The sequence below is a fragment of the Cavia porcellus genome, unplaced genomic scaffold, assembly GCF_034190915.1.
Source record: "Cavia porcellus strain 051 isolate PalLab524CR breed Dunkin Hartley unplaced genomic scaffold, mCavPor4.1 scaffold_25, whole genome shotgun sequence".
Taxonomy (NCBI): domain Eukaryota; kingdom Metazoa; phylum Chordata; class Mammalia; order Rodentia; family Caviidae; genus Cavia; species Cavia porcellus.
The window spans coordinates 34,566,742-34,588,468 of NW_026947508.1; the positions used below are offsets into that span (position 1 = coordinate 34,566,742).

The 21,727-nt window shown below is 36.4% G+C and overlaps 1 protein-coding gene across 16 annotated transcripts in view; it reads left to right on the plus strand.

Annotated features, from left to right (window-relative positions):
• Scmh1 (Scm polycomb group protein homolog 1) overlaps positions 1–21,727 on the plus strand; it is a 213,066-nt gene that overhangs the window by 141,545 nt on the left and 49,794 nt on the right. For 15 of the 16 annotated variants that reach the window (XM_063236204.1, XM_063236202.1, XM_063236201.1 and 12 more), the window contains 2 exons: positions 5,551–5,783; positions 9,025–9,151. The exons of the other annotated variant lie outside the window; for it this stretch is intronic. In XM_063236204.1, the coding sequence (XP_063092274.1) occupies positions 5,551–5,783; positions 9,025–9,151 (360 nt within the window). The remainder of the gene's footprint in view (positions 1–5,550; positions 5,784–9,024; positions 9,152–21,727) is intronic. 16 annotated transcript variants of the gene reach the window in all.

Here is a 21,727-nt window from a genome sequence, read left to right on the forward strand (position 1 = left end):
CCAAAGTAGATATTTGGAAAACCTTGATACTTAAGATTTACCAAATTTTCAAGTAATATGGTCAAGTTAATTAACACACAAATTACCACTGTACTCCTGGCAATTCAGACTGATCTCCTTCATAGGCTGTTTGACAGCATGTGCACAGTGAAAACTCCAAAGGATTTCATCGTGCCTGGTTGTGCCACTTTCACTTAGCTGAGGTTCAGTTTCCTCATTTGTCAAACAAGGTGATAAATGTCAGCCTTCCCACTGTTGTTATAAGCCCAGGTGAAACCACAAATGTACAAGAACTTTATCAAAGGATTATTGATTAAGGGTTAAATTCTGTCAACCTTAGTAGCATTAAAATATAATGAACTATTGTTTGTCTTCCTATAAAGTAGCACAGATATTTGTAGTATATATTTACATTAGGAAAAATAAGATTATATTTAAATGACAAACTCAAGGTCATCAGATAAGAGACAGAACTAGAATTAGATCACTGGTCTCCTGATACCAATCCAATTTTTTTTCCAAGCAGGATAATTAAGTTACAGTGTGGTAAGGCAGGTCAGGACTTCCTGATAGGAAGAACTTTTTAATCTTAGAATCCCTCAGGATAGCTTAAGAAAATCCATTTATTAAGAAGATTTTAAATTAGCATGAAGTTTATTCTCAGTACTCACACAAGACCTGCATAACCTAATTTTTCAGAACTGTTCAAGAAAAGTTTAAATGTTTTCTGTCTAGCCTTTCAGGCCAGAGAACACAGCCTCTTTGCCATTTGACATCATGGAGAAAAACTATTTTCTGTTCGAAGAGATAAGTAAAGCTCTGTTCTGTTCTTTTACATGTTTCCATTTATATTCTGCAAACACATACTAGACAGCAGTTAAGAACTCAGCACCTTATGTGTAATGGAAGGAATCCAAAAATGAATCACTTATCTCCCTACCCAGATTAGATTCTATACTCTGTGACTGGAAAAGAAGGACTAGTCTTGAGATTTATAGTAATTTAAAATGAAATCATTTTACTTGTTCTGTTATTCAGGCTCAAATGTAGAATAGGTAAAAAGATGAATTTATTGAGCCCCCCTCCCGTGTACTGTATGTTGGAAAAAAGAGAAGACAAGAAAATTATAATAAGTATCAGTGATTCTCAGCCAGGCATGGTTGTAATCACGCCTGTAATCCCAGCACTTCGGAGGCTGAGGCAGGAGGATCGTTGCAAGTTCAAGATCGTCCTGGGCTACAAAGTGAGCTCAAGGTCAGCCTGAACTGCTTAGAGAGACCCTATCTCAAAAAGACAAAAAAAAGTATCAGTGATTCTCAAAGTCTTTGGTCTCAGGGAGCTTTTATATCTATCCATCCATATATATATATATATATATATATGAGGTTCTTTCTTTGAAGTTCTTTCTATATAAGAAACATTCATACATAGAGATATATGAATTATATCCATTTCACCATAGAAGAAATTAAAATTTAGAGCCTTTTTAAAATAAGAAGATATCAAAAAATAGGCACATAAAGAACATATTCCATAGGAACAACATAAGTGTGTCAGCAAAGATACAGATAAAAAAAGTGTTGTATACATATAATGGAATACACTTTTAAAGGAGAGACAGACAGATACCAGTCACAAAACGACAAATACTACATAATTCCACCTATGTGAATTATCTAAAATAATCGAATATATAGAAGCAAAAAATACAGTCCCTGAGGAGCAGTGGTGGCAACCTATGGCATTCATGCCACAGCTGGCTGTTTGTATTACTGAAAGCTCTGAAAAGTTCTCCATTACTGGAGTAGGGAGTAGGAGTGCAGAATTGTTACTCAGTAGGTATGAAGTTTCAGTCATGCAAGAAAAATGTGTACTACAGATCCTCTACAACATCATGCGTATAGTTGACAATATATATTTTGCACTTAAGAACATCTCAGGAGGGTAGATTTCATGTTAAATGTTCATATGACACACAAAACCCCAACGAGACAAAAGGAAACTTTTTAAGGTAATAAATATATTAACTACTTCGATTGTCATATCATGGATGTATACATATATACATTAACATTTGTGTACCAAAAAATGTATGTAGGCAATGATTTATTGTAAAAAAATTAGTAGCACATAAATTTATTTCAGATAAAAAATATACAAGCATGCACTACAATTAAATAATGACATCATAGGTATAGCTTCTCAAAGCTTCATTGTGAGAAGATGAATGTGAGAAAGGCAAATAATGTGTTGTACCATCATAAATATAGGTTTGACCTTACAGATCCTCTAAAAGGATTTTGAGGATCCCCAGGTTCCAGCCTATACTCTTAGAATTACTTTTTCATGTGTGTATTGAATATTGAACTCAGACCCTCACACAAGCTAAGCACATACCCTGCCACTGAGCTACCTGTACCTCCCCAAACCATTTTATCAGTAGTAGGTATTTGGACTATTTCAAATTTTTAGTTACTACAAATAGTATTTATGTGAGTATCATTTTATACATATGCTGGTACATGAGTACAACAATTTCTTTGGAGTTTATACATAAGACTTGAACTGTCTAATATATATGTATATATATTCAGATTTGTTAGATGATATATGTGTTGTTGTGCTAAGGGATCTTTCTAAACTCAGCATCAAATTTATTTGGCATTAAATATTACCTAATAGTCAGTTGTGTAGATTTTGTCAGTTGTTCTGGCCTTTTCTAAAAGTTTGTTTTTTGTTTTTTGTTTTTCATTCAGGCGCCAGGAGAATTATACGTAGCATTAGCTGTACATCACTTTAGTCTCTTAAATTTGGAATAGCTCCTCTCCCCTTTTGTTTTTCAAGATACTGTCTGGCTGGCATTTTGATGCATGTCCCTCAAGTTTTGTCCTGTTAGATTCAGGGTCATTTATTTTAGACAGGTAACAATACATGATACTTTGTCTTCAGTGTATCACATCAAGAGACACATGGTGTCAGCGTGTCCAATTTGAGTGAAATGCTGCCTTTCCCCCTTTTCTTAAAGCATGAGACCTCTGAAACTTCATGTTTTTCTCATATTCTTCAGAATTCAGGGACACTCTTTAATCTCCTTTGCTGAATCTTCTATTCTCCAACTTCTGAATATTGAAGTATCTTAAAAGTGTTCTTTTCTCTCTCCCTATTGTCTTTTTGAAGTTGCAGTGAGCTACAACTCCGACCCTTTTTATTTTGAGACAGAATCTCACTGTTACCCAAGCTATGCTTGAACTTGGAATCCTTCTACCTCAATCTCTTAGGGGACTGGAATTACAAGTGGACAATACCACACCTGGTCCTTTTCTTAAGTATGCACTCACACACTAGAAGATATCATCTAATACAGTGGTTTTACGTATCAGTTACATACTGATGGTTCTTTATCTCTAGTTATAGGTTCTTCTTGGAATTCCAGATTCACATATATGACTACATACTTAACATTTCCATATTTTGATATCTAATGGGTATCTCAAAAGACATGTGTTGGAAAGCTGAATTCTGTATTTCCTTCCCCAGTATTTGTGTACATGACATCATTATTCTCCCAGCTGCTCAAGCCAATACTTTGAATCATCTATGGCTCTTCCCTTGTATTAAATATGATTTTAATTGAGTCTTTTGAATAATTTTATGTTTTCTGTTCGTTAATTTTCTGTTCACTGATATCCAACCATGTCAGCTCCTTCTTCAAAGTATATTCTGATTACAGCTACTCATGTTCTCTATAGTAATTACCACCTTATTCTAAGGTGCTAGCTCACTATTATCTTTTGTCTTTTTTCTCTCTTTTCACTGATAGTTTGTTTCTAACTCTCAGAAGACTCACAGTAGGCTGCCTTTAAATAAAATCCTAACTACCTAACCCCCTCAAAAATATCCACTGTTCTATCACTCTAAATTAGCTTTCTGTTTTCAAGTTTTATATACAGGAATCTATATATATATATATAATTCTTTTTCTGAACATTATTTCCATGAGCTTTATTCATGTTGCCACAGCTTTTTTATTTCTGTGTGGTATTCCACCATATGAACATATCATGTTTCTGAAAAGCTATTATTTTATTGGGCAGTATTTAACCAGTTTCATCTCTTAAGAAAAATGCTGTGGTGAATATTCTAGTGCATTTTTATGGCTATACTACCCATATTTCTGAGTACATCTTATCCCTCTCCTGTTTAGTGCCTTCTCTTTGAAACTAGTTCAGTTCATGTTCAGAGTCTGGAAAGTCCTACACAGTCTTACTGTACTCCTTTTGCAACATAATATGTATCTAATCTCCCCTTTACTCACTCAGGTTCAGCCATACTAACCTCCTTGTCCTTCCTCAAACACACTAGCATGTGCCCATTTCTTTGTACTTATTACACCTTCAACTTGGAATGTTAATTCCTTCAGGTCTTCACTGGCTTGTTCCTTTGTCTCATTTGGGAGCTCTGTATAAATGTCATCTCTTCAAAGGGACTTCCTGTACAACTCAATCCAGACTTATTTGATTCCTACTACTTATCACCACCTGACATTATAGTCTATTTATTTATTTTCTCTCTTTCCCACTCTGTGAGAGTGGGAATTGTATATCCAGGACTTAGAACAGGGCAGCTATAGTAACCATTTGTGCTCAATAACTATTCATGGAATGAACCAGATACCTTTATCTCAAAAAATTCTCAATTTAAGATGATGATGATGATGATGATTACAGTAAAATTAAGAAGCACACTAACATAGATGCATACAAAACACATTGGAATGGGGGAGGGTAGTGACCAAGTTAGGGCAATCAGAGAAGACCTCAATAAAGAGATGGCTATAGATTGAATGTTGAAAACATGTCTGAGAATAATAGAGATCTCAGTACATGAGGCTAGTAGAACAAGAGGGTAGGTGACAATAAATGACATCAGCTGGAGAGCAAGGCAGGGACAAAGGCACAAAACTTCTTGGATAACAGGATAAAGAACTGAGATTTTAAAGGTAATAGGGAGCAATTTTTAAGGTAAGGAAAGATGCTAGAAGATTTATATTTCCATGTGTTTCACTGATCCTCACTGCAGTAATCATACTGCAAGTAGAGTCATGTAGATTTGATTGTCAAGGGAGTCCTGGCTAAGTTTCAAAACAGAAGTTCTTAACTCACTGAGTAACCTGGAGAAGCATCATTTCCTTTTTCAGCCTAATTTTGTATTCTCAATAGAGAGGAATGTAGGCTCCTGAGAGCCATTCCAATGCTGAGTTGTACTTCCGTTCATGTGCTTCAACTTGGACTTAGGTCACAGTACTCTCTTAGATACCTTGGGGATAAATATTTAATAATTTTTCTTTATTTGGTAGAAATATTTAAAACTTTAAATACTAGTCACTCTGAGTTCAAGTTTCTTCTGTGATTTTCTGATCATTTTGGTCAAACACCAGAAAAGTAGTTTCCTAGAACCAAACTCAAAGCAGAAGTATCAGTCCTTTTTTCACCTGTCTGGGATGGGAATACAAAGGAAGGAGGGGTGATAGAATAAGTCTTTTTCTTGCAGTTGTGATTCCAAAGACTCCTTACCCTGCATCTGATGTGAATATTGAGAAGCCCAGAATCTACAGCAACACCAAAACTGTCTTGGAGCATCAACCAGGGCAGAGGGGGCGTAAACCAGGAAAGAAGCGAGGCCGAACACCCAAGACCCTTATTCCCCATCCCATCTCTACCCCATCCAAATCAGCTGAACCTTTGAAATTCCCAAAGAAGAGGGGTCCCAAACCTGGCAGTAAGGTAGGTAAAAATACGGGCTTTCTAGAAAGGGGGGAAGGTATGATGAAAAGGATAATTCATCCATACCTGTCCACCTCAGAAAGGGATATATCTTGGCCCTTTTCTTTACCTGGTGTGTGATTTCAAGCGCAGTATACTAGATTGTCATTCCTATTTATCTGCTTGCTTTGAAATTGGTGAGATTAGAGATAAGATCATGGGATAGGAAACAAATTTTGACTTTGAAATTACTCGTATTTGAGAGAATTCCTGTTTAATGTCTTTCATAAGTAAAAGGTCTTTGCTTCTCATTAACTGTCCCACTTTTCTGGGCATGCGAACATTAGCTACTTATGTATTATTAAGTAAGTTGAGACTTAGATAAGTGAAATGGTTTTGTAAGGTCACATAGCTAATAAATGGCAAAGACTGCATTGATTAGTGCCCAGATCTAGTTCTAATGCCACTGCTTTCCTATCACTTTTTCACTCTGTATGTTTTTTGAGGGACATAACACTTAAGTTGTAGTTTTAAAGATTGCTGAACCAAGCTTTTTTGAGCAATGTTACGGAAAGTACTCCCTTAGTCATGCCAGTTTTTCATGGATACCTTCACGAGTAAAAGCATTGATAGTAAAGGAAAGTTCCTCAACAGCTTCCCAAGTTCCCCTCTAGTGTCATCACCTCCATGTACTTCTTAACTATCAGAATTTCTCAGAATCTCATTCTTGAACTAGAATACCTGATGGAAATGATGTCCATTTCACCCTGCATTGTCCATTCCAGTCTCATATCCTCCTTGTGAGTTGGTTGGTTAGTTGGTTGGCTGGTCTGTATAATCCTTTGCTTTGATTGCTTAGTAGCTCTGGCTGATTTAAATTCTTATACAGTGTAAGTTTCTAAAGATTAATAACCTAATCTCTTTCTCTCCTACAGTGCCTTGTATTGGGATGAATGGATGAATGGATAGATGGATGGATGACTTTAGCAATGATGCTACTAATCTCAATTGTCTCTTACTACCTTTGAATTCTCAATGTCATGTCCTCATAATGCTTACTAACATATAAGGCTGCTTCTGTTCTATTATAACTAACCCCTAATTTGGGACCTAATTCATTTTTATCTCTTATATTCCTTTCTTCCTGATGTTGTGGAGGGAAGGTTAAAGGCCTTAGAATGCCAAGGTCAGAAAAATCATGTTTTGATTTTATAGACACATTTTGAAGATGGTCATAAATTAGAAAACGTATCTGCGGAACCCAAAGATGGTAACACAACCAGTAAGAGATACAGGAGGCCTTTTTCTCAACATAAAAGGTTAGGATACATAAAACAGTTAAATGTATCCCAAAATAAAGTAGCAAGCTTCTGTCACTGAAGATATTTCATCAGATGCTAGGTTACTCTTTGAAAGGATGTTTTCAGGCAGAGAAGGTAGAAGTTTTAGGTGATGGTTGGATTAAATAACTTCTAAGATCCTTCAAAACCCAGGAACTGGGCCAGGGATTTAGCTCAGCAACGTAAGCGCCTGCCTTGCAACAAGCACACAGTCGTGAGTTCAATCCCCGGTACCAAAACCAAAAACAAACAAGCAAACAAAAAAAAACCCGGTAACTATGATTATCTCTGCTTTGCTCCTACAGGAGGTCTTGAACTTGGTGACCAAAATCTTCTTTCTTTCCATTCTTGAAAACAGTCGTTCTCATCCTGTCCTGTATTTTATGTCGTGGCATTTGACTTCCTCACTCCCCTTATATTTTTGCCTACTCTTGGTACAAGAGTTATTTGTCTTCATTTTATCCATGAGCTTTACAATCTTTTTTGAAGCACAAAGGAAAACTTTGAAGCCAGAAAGGTTTAGATCTCATCTCCACTTGTGACCACTTGTATAACTCTGGAAAAAGTTCTTTGGGCAAGGCTCTGAGCCTCAGTTTCCTCTACGGTGGAGATGAGGTAATGTATAAATAGATACATAGAAATGCACCTATCTCAAGATAGAAAGATAATGCTGTCTTGACTTTCATGTGACACCTAATTATCAGACTTGCTCTTTCAGAGATTTCAGGAAATCTTATTGCCAACTCATTAAAGTTGAACTAGTCTTCTCCTTTAACCCTGACTCATTAGTTCCTTGGATTTTCACTTTTAGCAATATCAGAAAATAAGCACCTCTGACCAGGGTTTGCATAACTTTCCTAGGCAAGGCCATCTTATGTGCTGCCACCAGTGTCATCTTTTTAAACCATGCACTAAAAAGCAGACAGGCTTTTACAGCTTTCAGCAGTTGGCCCTTATGAGACAGTTAGTAAAAGGGAATTTCTGCTTCTCCTTGAGGCTGTTTTCTTTGAGTTAGAAAGGCTTTTAGAAAACAATTTCTTGGAGTCTTCGGAGATCTTTCTCCCTCAGAGACTTCCCTGAACAGCATAGAGGAGATAATAGATTTCTCTCAAATCTTCTTTATTAATCCTACATTGTTGTACTTATTACATTAATACTTATTATTATATATATACTAAGTGCCTTGCCAGGAATGGTACTCAGAGTTGGACTTTCAAGGAGTTCCAGGCTAGTAAGGGATGCCTTATGTAAACATAATGGCACTACATTAACAAATGAAAAACACAAAATAACATAGGTAGCAGAAAGAAAATAGTACTTAGAGGGAAACTAGAAAAGCTTCCTGGATCACAGAAATTTGTAAAATAAATAAAAGAAGAAAAGACATTTCAGTCAAAAGAGATAGCTTAACATTATAAAGGTATGGACCAGATACAACTAACTGCAGGGTTTTTACAATTGTAGTGTAGTTAGGGATTACTAGAGTAGGAGGTTTAAAGGAAGGAATGATATAGATGAGGAAAGTAGAATACGAAGGGTTATTTCCATTTTTTAAAAAGAAAATGTATAATGTAAAGTCAATAGACTTAAACCATAACATACTCTTTTCCCTTTTTTGTTTTTATCTGCCATGTTTATGAAGGGTTTGAAATTCCATATAACAATTGAAACTAGTGTAAAGTGCATTAAGTGTTAGCTCTTCTAAAAACCAAAATCTTGTACATAGATTCAGAAACTGTTTACTAAGGCTCTACTATCTGTATAGCTTTGCATCAGATGCTGAGTGGAAAACAAAGATAAAATGGAGTAGCATCCACAAACAATATTTTTGTTTCATGGAAGAATTAAGTGCTAGGAATAGAGGAGCAAGTAGACAAGTTAGCTGTCATGGGTAGCAAACTTTTCATCATCCATTTTGACAGAGGAAACCTCGGACTTTGCTGAGCCTACCACCCACCTCACCAACAACCAGCACCCCTGAACCGGACACCAGCACTGTTCCCCAAGATGCTGCCACCATCCCCAGCTCAGCCATGCAGGCCCCCACAGGTAAGAGCAGAGGACGGGACCATGTGCAATAAGCCCAAAGCCCCTTTCTTACACTAATAACTAGCCTCCTGTCCACTAGTAAACCTAGGTAGAATCTTTTTAAATGTTTTGTCTTTGGCATTTGAAATAGTCTCAGAGAAACTTTTGTTCTATCAGAACAATCAACAAAAACTTGGGCAAGTGTTATGTGAACTCAATGCTGAGGAACTGGATTCCACTGTAGGGAACAGGGAGGAGGACCCAGTTCACAATAATATTCATTCTGCCAATTTAGGAGTGCTTCCTTGTTAGAGATTTTCTACTTTCTAGAACCCTTCTGCCATCCCACCACAAAATTTTATGTGAAAGTCTTCTGGATGTTTAAAAGCAATCATTGATGGTGGTAAAGTTGGTCCAATGAGAGTGAACTTGATTTCGGACACCAGATATCTGTCCCCCAAAGATTCAAACATATATCTCATTCATAAACTAAAAATTACGAATATCAGTTTCCATTTTGTAAAGTAGGAGAGACAGATAATAGATAGATATCCACACTTTATGAACTGTTTATAAAATTAACTCTAAAAGAATTACGCCTTTGGAATAGATGTACAACTTCCCAATTGGGTAACTATAAAAGTATTACTCATTTTGTGAATAGATTAAGAGATGTGTAAAACATTGCTCAGTTACTCTAAAGATACTACATCTTGTTTAGGGATTTCTAAACAATTACAGTGGTCCCCATAGAAGTTAGAGTGGTCTTTCTCTTAAAAGGAATTGAGTATGTCATTGTTATCCTAAAATGTTAAGAGCTAGAAGGGAAGCCCTAACCATATTTTTCTCTCTAAATAACCTATAGAAGATGACACAGTCTTTCAGTGTCATGTATGTCCTTCTCTTGTCAGGGTCTTCTCACATAATTTTTCCAAATATGCAATCTGCTTTTTCCTACATGTTGCTACATGTTACTGATAGTATACATTAGATTGCCCCTGTCCATGCATAAGGAATAACAGATAGGTAGTTCTGTGAAAATACTGATTATATCTTCCAACTTCATGATATGTCCCATAGATACCTTTATAACTGCTTGGTTTAGCCTACAGCATTCTAGGTACCACCTCAGTGGCAAGGAACCTTTTCAGTAGCACATAGAAAAACCATAGGGCAAAAGCCTCATGACTATGCCTCATTATTCCTATTAAATGGTGGAGACCATCTTTGTTTGTAACCATTGGAGTGGTGTTTCTTCTTTGCCCTGAGTCTCATGGCCTAGAAAAAATGGAAACTTATTGCATATATCCCGGTTCCTGTTAATGTTGGGCTATAGCATTCTATTGACCACTGTGTCATCATCTTTTGATTGGACCCTGTGAGCTTGACATCACTTCTCTGTATTAACCTCATTTTACACATCTATACACAGGATTAGTTCATGTTACCTTTCTAATCACTTCAGTGGTAACAATGAAAGCTATCATAGATTGAATGCTGTGTACCACACTGTATATTTGTTACCTATCTTTCTTTTTTTTTTTTTTTTTTTTTTGTCTTTTTCATTTTTATCAGTACCGGGGATCGAACTCACAACTGCCTGCTTGCAAGGCAGGTGCTTTTGCCGCTGAGCTAAATCCCCAGCCCCCTAATTACTATTTTTAATTGAGTCATGTAGTAGTATAATTATTTTCCCTTTGTTGCATGTTTTGTTTTCAAGAGCAACATAGTATATTACTGATTTCTTTGTTGCATATTTATTTTTCTGTGTACTTACAGAAATCTTAAAATATGAACCTTAAAATCTCTTCCTACTGTGTATATCTTTCTGTTCAAGCACAGTATATTAGTCTGTCTTGTCAATGTGTAGAAGAAATCTCTCCTGGAGCCTTCAGAGTTCCATTAGCATCTCTCCATTTGGTTACTAGACCCAAGTCTGGATGCTTGTCCAACATACACCAGTTAAGTTATAAGACAAAATGTTGAGACAAACAAGGTAACTTTATTTGAAAAGCCAGCTAGATGAGAAGACAGGAGACTTGTCACAGAGCCCTTCTGATGGGAAGCTGATTTAGGAATGTCTATATAGACACTGATGGGTGTTCTCAGAGCAGTAGGTACCTTTCACAGCAGATGCTGGGTAATCACAGAATAATGGACACTTCCTTGCAATGGTGGGCTGGCTGGTACACAGCTGATCCTAAATACCTAGTCATAAAATGCTCTTTAGTTCTGCAAATCTCAAAACCAAAGACCGTTATTTCCTCAGGGTATTCTTGAGACTGATTAATTTGCCTACACGTAGTTCCTGACATACTATCCATTGGACATGCTGGTGGGGGTAGCTGCCTTAAAATCGTCTTGCTGATTACCAAACTCCCAGTAATTAAACAAATACCTGTAGTGCTTACCTTCAATCCTTTTTTCAGTTAGAGTCTTCTTCCCCGTGTCTTTTTCTTATATAAGTCTTTCTTAGATTTACACCCTTAGTTTTATATAGTCTTTTTGTTTTGTTTTCTCCTGTTGTCTTTGAAGCCCCTCTTCATCCACAGTAATCTGAAATTTCAGCTTAGATGTATTTTCACTTACCATTCAGGGCACTCATTTTATGAAATTTTCTTAAATTCTTTTATTAATGATTTTTCTCTTCCTCTTTTTTCTGTTCATTCCACATACTGACTATTCAGTTATTGGACTTCTTGAACTGGTCCTCTAACATGTACATATTTTTTTTGTTCTTATTCTTGTTCCACTTGTCTTTTTGCTCACCTCTCTTCAAGCTTTCCTAAATTTTCTTTCCAACTTTGTATTGTTTCTTATTTCCACCATCTTACTTTTTCAATTATAGTGTTCTTCCAGTGGCATTTTCCAAAACATGTTTGGTGGTAACACCAGTTCTACAAAATGTTCTGCATAAAAATATTTTATATATATTTAGAGAATTTGTTAATATATTTTTAAGAAATACTTATATACTTTTCTATGCTTGCACATTTGTGTCTACTGTCAGCTCTATTTTTTGTTTTTATTTTTTATTTATTCATTTATTTTTTGTCTTTTAAGACAAGGTCTTACTATGCACTTCAGGATGAACTTGAACTCACTTTGTAGCCCAGGCTGGTCTCAAACTCACTATGATCCTCCTGTCCCAGCCTTCCGAGTGCTGATATTACAAGCACGCACCACCCTACCCAGCTATCAGCTCTATTCTTTTCTTTGAATTTTTTAATAGATTTTTTCCTTTAGAGAAGTTTTAGGTTTACAACAAAATTGAGTGGAAGGTACAAAGATGTCTGTATACTGCCTGCCCTGCGTGTGTCTTCCTCTACAACACTCCAGCAGAGTACTGCATTTGTTATAGCTGATGAACTTGATACATCACTGTCACCCAAATTCCGTAGTTTACATTAGGATTCTCTCTTGATGTTTTACATTTTGTGGGTTTTGACAAATGTATGATAACATTTATCAACCATTATAGAACCATATAAAACTGGTTTACTACCCTAAAAATCCTGTGTTCTTCCTATCTACCCATCCTTTCCTTTTTCTTAACCTCTGGAAGATGTTTTTTTCTGTCTCTATAATTTTTCATTTTCCAGAATTTTATGTAGTTGAAATCATACAAATATGTAGCCTCTCAGATTGGCTTCTTTCACATAGTAACATGTATCATGGCTTGATAGCTCATTCTTCTTAACACTAATGTTTAATTTTCTGGATCCACAGTTTATATATTCATTCACCTCCTAAAAAAAATCTACTTTGAGTCAGTTTTTTAAGGGTGGATAGCCTGTACTTAAGCAGAGGATTGTTGTAGGGTTTTTTTTGTTGTGTTTTTGTTTTGACTTGTGTTGAATGCATAGTTGTTCTAGCTTGATTTGTTGAAAAGATAGCCTTTTCATTATTTGTATTTCTTTTTTTCCTTTGTCAAATACCAGGTAACTAAATTAATGTGAGTTTTTTTTCCCCTGGGCTTTCTGATCCATTCCATTGATCTATTTGTTTATTTTTTTGCCAGTACCACACAGTCTTGGTTATAGTACCTTTAGAGGAAATCTTGAGGTGAGGTAGTTTCAGTCCCCCAATCTTGTTCTTCTCCTTCAGTATTGTAGTGGTTATTCTGGGTCTTTGCCTCTCCGTACCAAGTTTAGATTCAGTTTGGAAGTAAAGTAAAGTAAAGAAAATCTCTTGGATTTTTTAATTGGGATTTTTATTGGGATTACATTGAATCTCTAGATCAAGTTGGAAAGAACTGATGTTTTAACAATATTGAATCTTCTTATCCATGAACATGGAATGATTGTTTAGTTCTTTGATTTCTTTAGTCAATTTTGTAGTTTTCCTTAATAAATATTTATATATTTGTTACTTTTTATACTATTGCAAATTATATTGTGTTTTTAATTTTAAATTCTACTTGTTCTTTGCTGATACTAGGGAAGATAATTAACTTTTTTAGTACTAACCTTGTATTTTGTAACCTTATTATAATTGCCTATTAGTTACAACAGTTTTTGGTCAATTCAGATCCACTGCATAATCATGTCACCTGTGAACTACAGTTTCTTTTTTACTTCCCAACACATATACTTTTACCTTTCACTTCCTTTTTAGAGGAGGGATCCTAACTGCACTAACTAGGATTCAAAGTGATGTTGAAAAAATGTTGAGAGGCAACATTCTTGTCTTGTTCCTGACCTCTGTGGGAAAGCTTCTAGTTTCTCACCATTAAATATGATATTACTTGTAGAAATTTTGTAGATGTTATTTACCAGATTGAGGAAGTTCCCCTGTATTCATAGTTTTCTAGGAGGTTTTTGTAGTCAGTTGCAAGGAGAACAATTACATACAGAACACAGATTTTATAGTATTATTTATAATGACCTCACAGATTTAAATATAAGAAAGTACAGGAATGGGGCAGGGTGTTTAGCTCAGTGGCGTAAGCACCTACCTAGCAAGTGCAAGAGCATGAGTTTGATCTCTGGTACCGGCCCCAAAAATGTGGGAGATCCATCCACATACTAAAGACCCAAGAAAATCTAGCCAAAGCCCTGGACCACACAGCAATGGTCTGCATGAGTTCTGCTGAAGACCTAGAGCCCACAACAATGACTCATACAAGTCTGTTTCATGGATCTTTGCTGGGAAGGCCCAGAGGTCAGCAGTGGAAGCTAGAAAGTCTATACTAGCAGGGTAAAGGATCTGTGCCAGTAGGCTGAGCATTCTAAACTGGAGCCAAGAATCAATGCTCAAAATAAGAACAAGAACTCCCCTGAGAAGTACCATAGCCCTTGTCAGCAACAACAAGGTTCTGAGCTCCTTCGATGTTCAGAACAGCTGAGTTCATATCAGGAAGCCAGCATGATAAGCTCCTCCAAGAAAACCAACAGAAAAACTTAGGAGAACACATACTACTGTTCTTCATCTCCAGTTCTTCTTTTTATGCTGGCAACAGTCCTCAGGTGGGTCATTCACACTCAGTACCACACAGATTCAGCTGGTGTTTAAGTTGACCACTAGTTACCAATGCACTACAGAGATTTTTATTCTGAATGAATGTTAGAGATTGTCAAATACTTTTTCTGAATTTATTGATATGGTTATATGATTGATAGTGTGGATATATTAATTGATATTTGAATCTTGAGCCAGCTTTGCATACTTGGGATAAATCCCACTTGGACGTGGTATATAATCCTTTTTATATAACTTTGGGTATATTTTCTAATATTTTGTTGAAAAATTTTGCATTTATGTTCATGAGTGATCCTGGTCTGTATTTTTCTTGATATGTCTTTATTTGTTTTGGGTATTAAAGTAAAGCTGTCCTAATAGAATAAGTTAAAAAGTATTCCTTCTGCTTCTGTTTTCTAATAGATATTGTGGAGAATTGATATGACTTTATTCCTTAAATGCTTGATAGAATTTGTCAGTGACCTTTGCAGGCTTCATACTTTCTGTTTGGGAAGATCATTGATTCAGTTTATTTAATGCAAACTGTACATCAAATTCAGATTGTGGGAATTTTTTCTTTCTCTTTTCTTTTCTTTTTTTTTTTTTTTTCTTTCTTCTCTGTTCTTTTTCCTCCTTTGTCACAGGGTCTCATTGTGCTACTCAAGCTAATCATAAACTTCTTGGCTCAAACCGTCCTCTTGATTCAGCCTCCTGCATAAATAAGATTACCAGCATGTACCCCTGAACCAGCTTTATATTTTTCTTCTTGATTAAGTTTTGACAAGTTATCTATCGAGAAATTGATCCGTTTCATCTAGGTGTAGGTGTAGAATGTTGTTCACTATAATCCTTTTAATGATCATGGGACCTATAATGTTGTCTCCATTATCACTTCTGGATCTAATAATTTATATCATCCCTCTCTTTTAAACTGGCTAGAGTCTTACTGATTTTAATCTATCTTTTCAAAGAACTAACTCTTGGTTTCATCATTTTTTAATTGATTTCCCCTTTCAATTTCTGCTCTGATTTTTATTGTTTCTTATCTTGTGGTTACTATGGATTTAATTTGCCTTTTTCTAGTTTCCTAAGGTAGAAGCTTGTGTCACTGGTTTAAGATCTTCTGTCTTTTCTAAATACATGTTACTATACAGTGTTACATAGCAATATTTCCCTTTAGGCTCTGTTTCTATGATATCACAAATTTAACTTATATTTTATTTTTATTTAGTACAAAATATTTTCTAATTTCTTATGATATTTCTTTGACTCGTGTTACTTAGAAGCATGTTGCTTATTAGCATATTTTTAGGTTTTCCAGCTATCTGTTATTAATTTCTAGTTTAATTCTATTGTTGTAGTTTCAGTCCCTCTAAATTTGTTTGAGTAGTTTGGTCTCAGATAACGTAGTCTGATTTTGGTTAATGTTCCATAATAGCTTACAAATAATGTGTATTTTGCTATTGTCAGATGAAGTACCTAAGAAAATGTCAGTTATATTCAGCTGATTGATGATGCCATTGAATTCAGTTATGTCCTTATTGACCTGCCTGTTAGATATGGTTCATTTCTGATAGAAGACTGTTGAAACATCTAATTGTAATAATAGTCATCTATTTTCCTTCACAATTCTGTCAGTTTTTGGCTCACATATTACGACTCTACTGTTACATATATATGTGTATCATTAAGGATCATTATGTCTTCTTGGAGGATTATTGTCTTTATCATTATGTAATACTTGTCTTTCCCTGATAATTTTCCTTGCTTTGAAGACTGCCATATCTGAATTAGCTACTCTTTGTATTTTGATTAGATTAGTGTGGTATATCTTTTCCTACCCATTTTGTCTTTAATCTACCTGTATGTATTTAAAGTGGATTTCCTTTTTTTCAAAACCATTTTATTCAAGGATAAAAAGAAAGAAAAAAATGAAGAAGAAAATTACAACAGAATGTCAAAACATGTTAATTAGGGAGCAACAAAGGTACATACATTGTACATTATCATGCCCAAATCATTCACCCAGGACACAAGACATGTGCCTTCAATTGTTCAAACAATACCAGCACAAATTTTTCTCTTCAGTGAACTCAGCAAAATCAGTAGTATAATTATCTTAATTTATTATTTTTATACATATACATATGTTTTTCTTTCAGCTTATCATGCTGATGAAACAATATGATGTTTACACATATGTGTCTCTTTTTATTTCATTAATGAGTATGTTCTCAAGGTACATCCATTTACCTATAAAAGTGTCCAGTTTATCCTTTTGATGGCTGAGTAGTACTCCATTGTATAAAAATACATCTTTTTTTATCCATTCCTTGGCTGATGGGCATTTGGGTTGTTTCCAAGACCGGGCTATTATAAACTGTGCTGCTATAAACATATGTGTACATATATTACTGTGGTATGATGTTTTTAATTCTTTTGGGAAGATACCCAGAAGAGCAATAGCTGGGTTGAATGGGCCTCCAATCCTAGTTTTTTGAGGAATTTCCACACTGATTTCCACAGTGGTTAGACCAGTCTACATTCGCACCAACAGTGGAGAAGGATTCTTTTTTCCCTACTGCCCCTCTAGCATTTGTTATTGCTTGAGTTCTTGACAATAACCATTCTTTCTGAGGTGAGGTGGACTCTCAGTGTTGTTTTAATTTGCATCTCTTGAATGACCAGTGACACTGAACATTTTTTCACATATGTATTTGCTGTTTGTATTTCTTCATCTGAGAAGAGTGTATTTATCTCAGATACCCATTTTTCAAGTGGGTGTTTAAATCTAAGAGAACTGATTTTTTGGGTTCTTTATATGTTCTCAATAGTAATCCTTTGTCTGAGGAACAGCTAGCAAATATTTTCTCAATGGGTTGTCTCTTTACTCTGTTATCGTTTCTCTTGCTATGCAAAAGCTTTTCATTGGGGTGAGATTCCAGTTGTTGATTATTTGCGATAGTTCCTGTGCAATCTGGATTTTGTTCATAAAGTCTTTGCATATACCAGTGTTAAAGAGGATTTCTTATAGATTAACATATTTGGATTTTGTTTTCTGTTCAGTCTGAGAATCTTTCTCTTTAAATTGATGTTTTTAAATCATTGACATTTAAAGTGATTATTGATAAAATTTTATTAATACCTAGCATTATTTGTTTCAATTTTCTACTTATTTCTCTTTTTCTTTGTTTCTATTTTGTCTTCCATGGTTTTTATGCTTTTTGTGATTTTAATCAAACAATTTATATGATTTGTTTTCTTTATTTCTTAGTGTGCCAGTCATATATCATTTTTTTACTTTTTTAGCACTTATCCTCTATTTACAGTACACATTTACAGATAATCCATGTCTTTCAAGTAGCACTGTACTGCTCATCACGTAATATGAGTACTATATAATCCTGAATCCTTTTTCATACCTTGAATTATTGCTATTAATCCTTCTACTTTACATAAGCATCTACATATATATGTATGTCTGTATATACACAAATAATCAAATATATTTATTGCTAGTACTATTATTATTTCAAGCAAACTTTTATCTATTAGGTCAGTTAAGAATAAGAAAAATAAAACCTTTTAACTTATTGTTTCTGCTATACTCTTACTTTCTATCAAATACATGGGTTTCCTTTCTCTGGCACCAGTTCCCACAAACACTTCTGCTTTTGTATTTCTGGTCTCTTATATAAATTGTGATTCTTTGTGTTCATCTGACACCTGTTCACCTGATTCATTGTTTCTAGATAATAGTATATAAGATATTCTTATGATATCAATATTGGGAAGATTTGTAAAACAGTACAATATAACTATAAAAACATCAGCATATCTTAACTTTACTCAGATTAAGGTAAGCTACCTCTGTTCTATCATTTGGGATTGTTTAGTCATATAGCTAGTAAAGCTGGTCCTCTCCACTCAGATTTTTAAAGGTTAGGTTGAGCTAATTTGTATGATGACTGTGTTCTAAGAACAAGTCTCTCAAGAGACAGAAAGTGAAGGCTACTATCTTCTTAATGCCTGAGTCTCTGTCTTAGTTACTTTTTACTCATTGCTGAGACAAAATACCTGATGACCAAAGTTGGGGAAGGAAAGGTTAATGTCTTACAGTTTTTAGAGGTTTCAGTCCATATGCACTTGGCTTCAAAGCAGGGTGGCATGGCAGGGCCGCAGTTCATGGCAGCTGCAAACAGCAAGGCAGAAACCTGCAAAAGAGCAAGACATGCCTTCTTCCTGCCATTACATCACATCATGGCTCTAGCCCTATGTGGGTGTAGCACCTTCACCATCAATCCAAGCACTATACAATGAACCAATCACAGATGCATAATGTAAACGCATGAGGCCTGGGGGCCACCGACATAAACCACACCATTCCACCCCTTGACCCTAGGACTCATGTACATCCTTTATACAAAAGACAATTAGTCCATTTCAAAGAGTTGCCAAAGTCTTAACAGTTTCAGCATTGTTGAGAAGTCCAAGCTCCAAATCTCCTCCAAGATCTATGGCAAACTCTTAACTGTAACCCCCTGTACAAATGAAACAAGGGTAAACATTTCCAAAATGCAAAGGTGTGAGATAAATATTACCATTCCAAAAGTTGCAAACAGGGGAATTTAAAGCATTGGAAACAAAGCAAGTCCAACATCCAGCAGGATGAATATTAAGTCCTACAGTTCCATGCTCAGCATCTGAAGCAATCTGGTTGCAAGCTCGAAAAGGCTTGGGTGATTCCAGCCCAAGGCACTTCCAGGGATTTCAGCTCCTGCTGCTTCTCTTAAACACTCTCTGCTCGCTTTTTGCAGCTTTCCTTGGATGATCCATGTTCCTGGCTTTTCCAAACTTCTGGAGCCTCCACTGCACCTTTGGCTTCACCCTTAAATCTTTACAGATTGCCCTTTCAAGGACACACTGCTTGGCCTCCCAGATCCTTTGCAAAAATTCGTGCATTTTCCTTGCACCTAAAATTAGCACCATGTGGATGCTGCCAAGATTTGCTGCCATCTGGAGCAGTAGCGAGGCTTTTTTCTTTCTTGGCTGTAAGGGTCGATTGCCTTGGATCATTGGGCTCTGTGAACCTGATTGTAAAGAAAAGCTTCTCTATGTTGCCGCCATTCTGGAACCTCATGTGGCCTCCATCGCCGTGCTGGAGCATGGTGCTCTGCAGCTTTCTCTGAGCAAATTCTTTCACTTTTGCAGTTTTGAGGCTGCAAAGGGTGGGAACCTGCCACTTCCTGGAATGACCCGGGGCCATCTTTCTTATTTCTCTGTTTCTCCTCAGCAATCAAAGTCTCAACTCTGTCTTTACTATCCACAGCTTTCCTGGAACTTTCCTTCTGGCCAAAGTCACAGTATTATAAATTACCCTGCTGGGCTCGTTGCTCTTGATTTGCAACATAAAGCTGGCTAAAAGCCCCCAACAATACCCATGCCGCAGCCACATTTGCCTGCCTTGAAATTTCCTTTTCCAGATTAATCAGTCCATTGCTCTTTGTCTCAGTCTCAGGCAAAATCTCTGGGCATGAGCAAAATGCAGACAAACTTTTTGCCAAGCTATAGCACACATCATGAGGAGTCCAACAACCAATGCAGTCCTTCTTCTCTGCAGAAACCTTGCAGGCCTGGTCTTTACCATGAGGCTTTCTATCAGCATTCTGGTTTCCTGAGCTCTGACCAGAATCTGCTTTACAGAACAGCCTAAGCTGCTCTAGCTCTGTGCATCCAGGTGACATGTCTGAACCTCTCCAAACTCTGCCCACAAGCCATTTCCAAAGCCTCTCAAAAAACATGGTAGGTATAGTCACAGCAAACAACCCCACTCCTCGTTACTAAATTCTGCCTTAGTTACTTTTTAGTCGTCATTGAGACAAAATACCTGATGAACAAAGTTGGGAAAGGAAAGGTTTATTTCTTACAGTTTTTGGAGGTTTCAGTCCATACTCAGTTGGCTCCAAGGCAGGGTGGCATGGCGGGGCCACAGTTCATGGCAGCTGCAAACAGCAAGGCAGAAACCTGCAAAAGAGCAAGACATGCCTTCTTCCTGCCATTACATCACATCATGGCTCTAGCCCTATGTGGGTGTAGCACTGACACCATCAATCCAAGCACTATACAATGGACCAATCACAGATGCATAATGTAAACCAGGAGGCCTGGGGGCCACCGAAATAAACTACGGCAGTCCCTAACAACATAGCATCATTTTCACTATATACTGCTGAATAGCTAGCTAGTCACAGAGTCCAGATTCAAGAAGGAAATTATCTTAATTATTTTTCTTGCTACTGAGGCACAATACCTGACACCCACAATTCAAAGTAGGAAAAGATTTTTTGGCTCAGTTTGGCTCAATAGTCCATTGTTGGATAGCTCCAAAACAGGACATCATGACAGAGGAACTTGTTTATGGCATAGCAGTGATGAAGCAGAGAAAGATGAGGGAGACATACACCCTTGCAGGCCACACCCTCAGTGACCCACCAGCTCTGACCACATTCTACCTCCTCATAGCAAGTCAACTATAAACTCATTAATGGACTAATTCACTTGTGAGTATCATGATCTAGTCACCTCCCAAAAGCCCCACCTATGAGGGCCTGAAAGTTTAGGGTAACATCTAGATATAAACTATCAATAGGAATAGATCTTGCCTTTCCATGGGAGGAGAATCAAAAGTTATGGGCCATATCCTAAAACCATATCAGTGTATCCTCTGAACAAATTTTATGTTTTTCCTACTCGAAAAATTCATTATTTCTTCAAGATCGTTCATTAACAATCCCCAAGATTGTTCCTGAATCTTGACCCTGTAGCTAGTCCATCCTCTAACTCAGGTACAGCTGCACATGAAACAGGTAAGTAAAATTGCTCAAGTGTGTTTCCTTGGGTGTGATTTCTCTCCATCCAAAGACCTGTGAACTAAAGAAACATACTTAAGTCACAGTAACTGAACATGCACAAATGATTGTAGACACTCATCAAAAGGGAGAAAAACTGAATGCACACATCAGTCACTACATTTCTAGTCTGCAAAGATTCTGAAATCCAACGGGAACATGTTGCCAGCTCCTTAATTAGGTCCAGTATCACCTCCTGGCTGTTGTTTTCCATGGTTCTTTGTTCTGT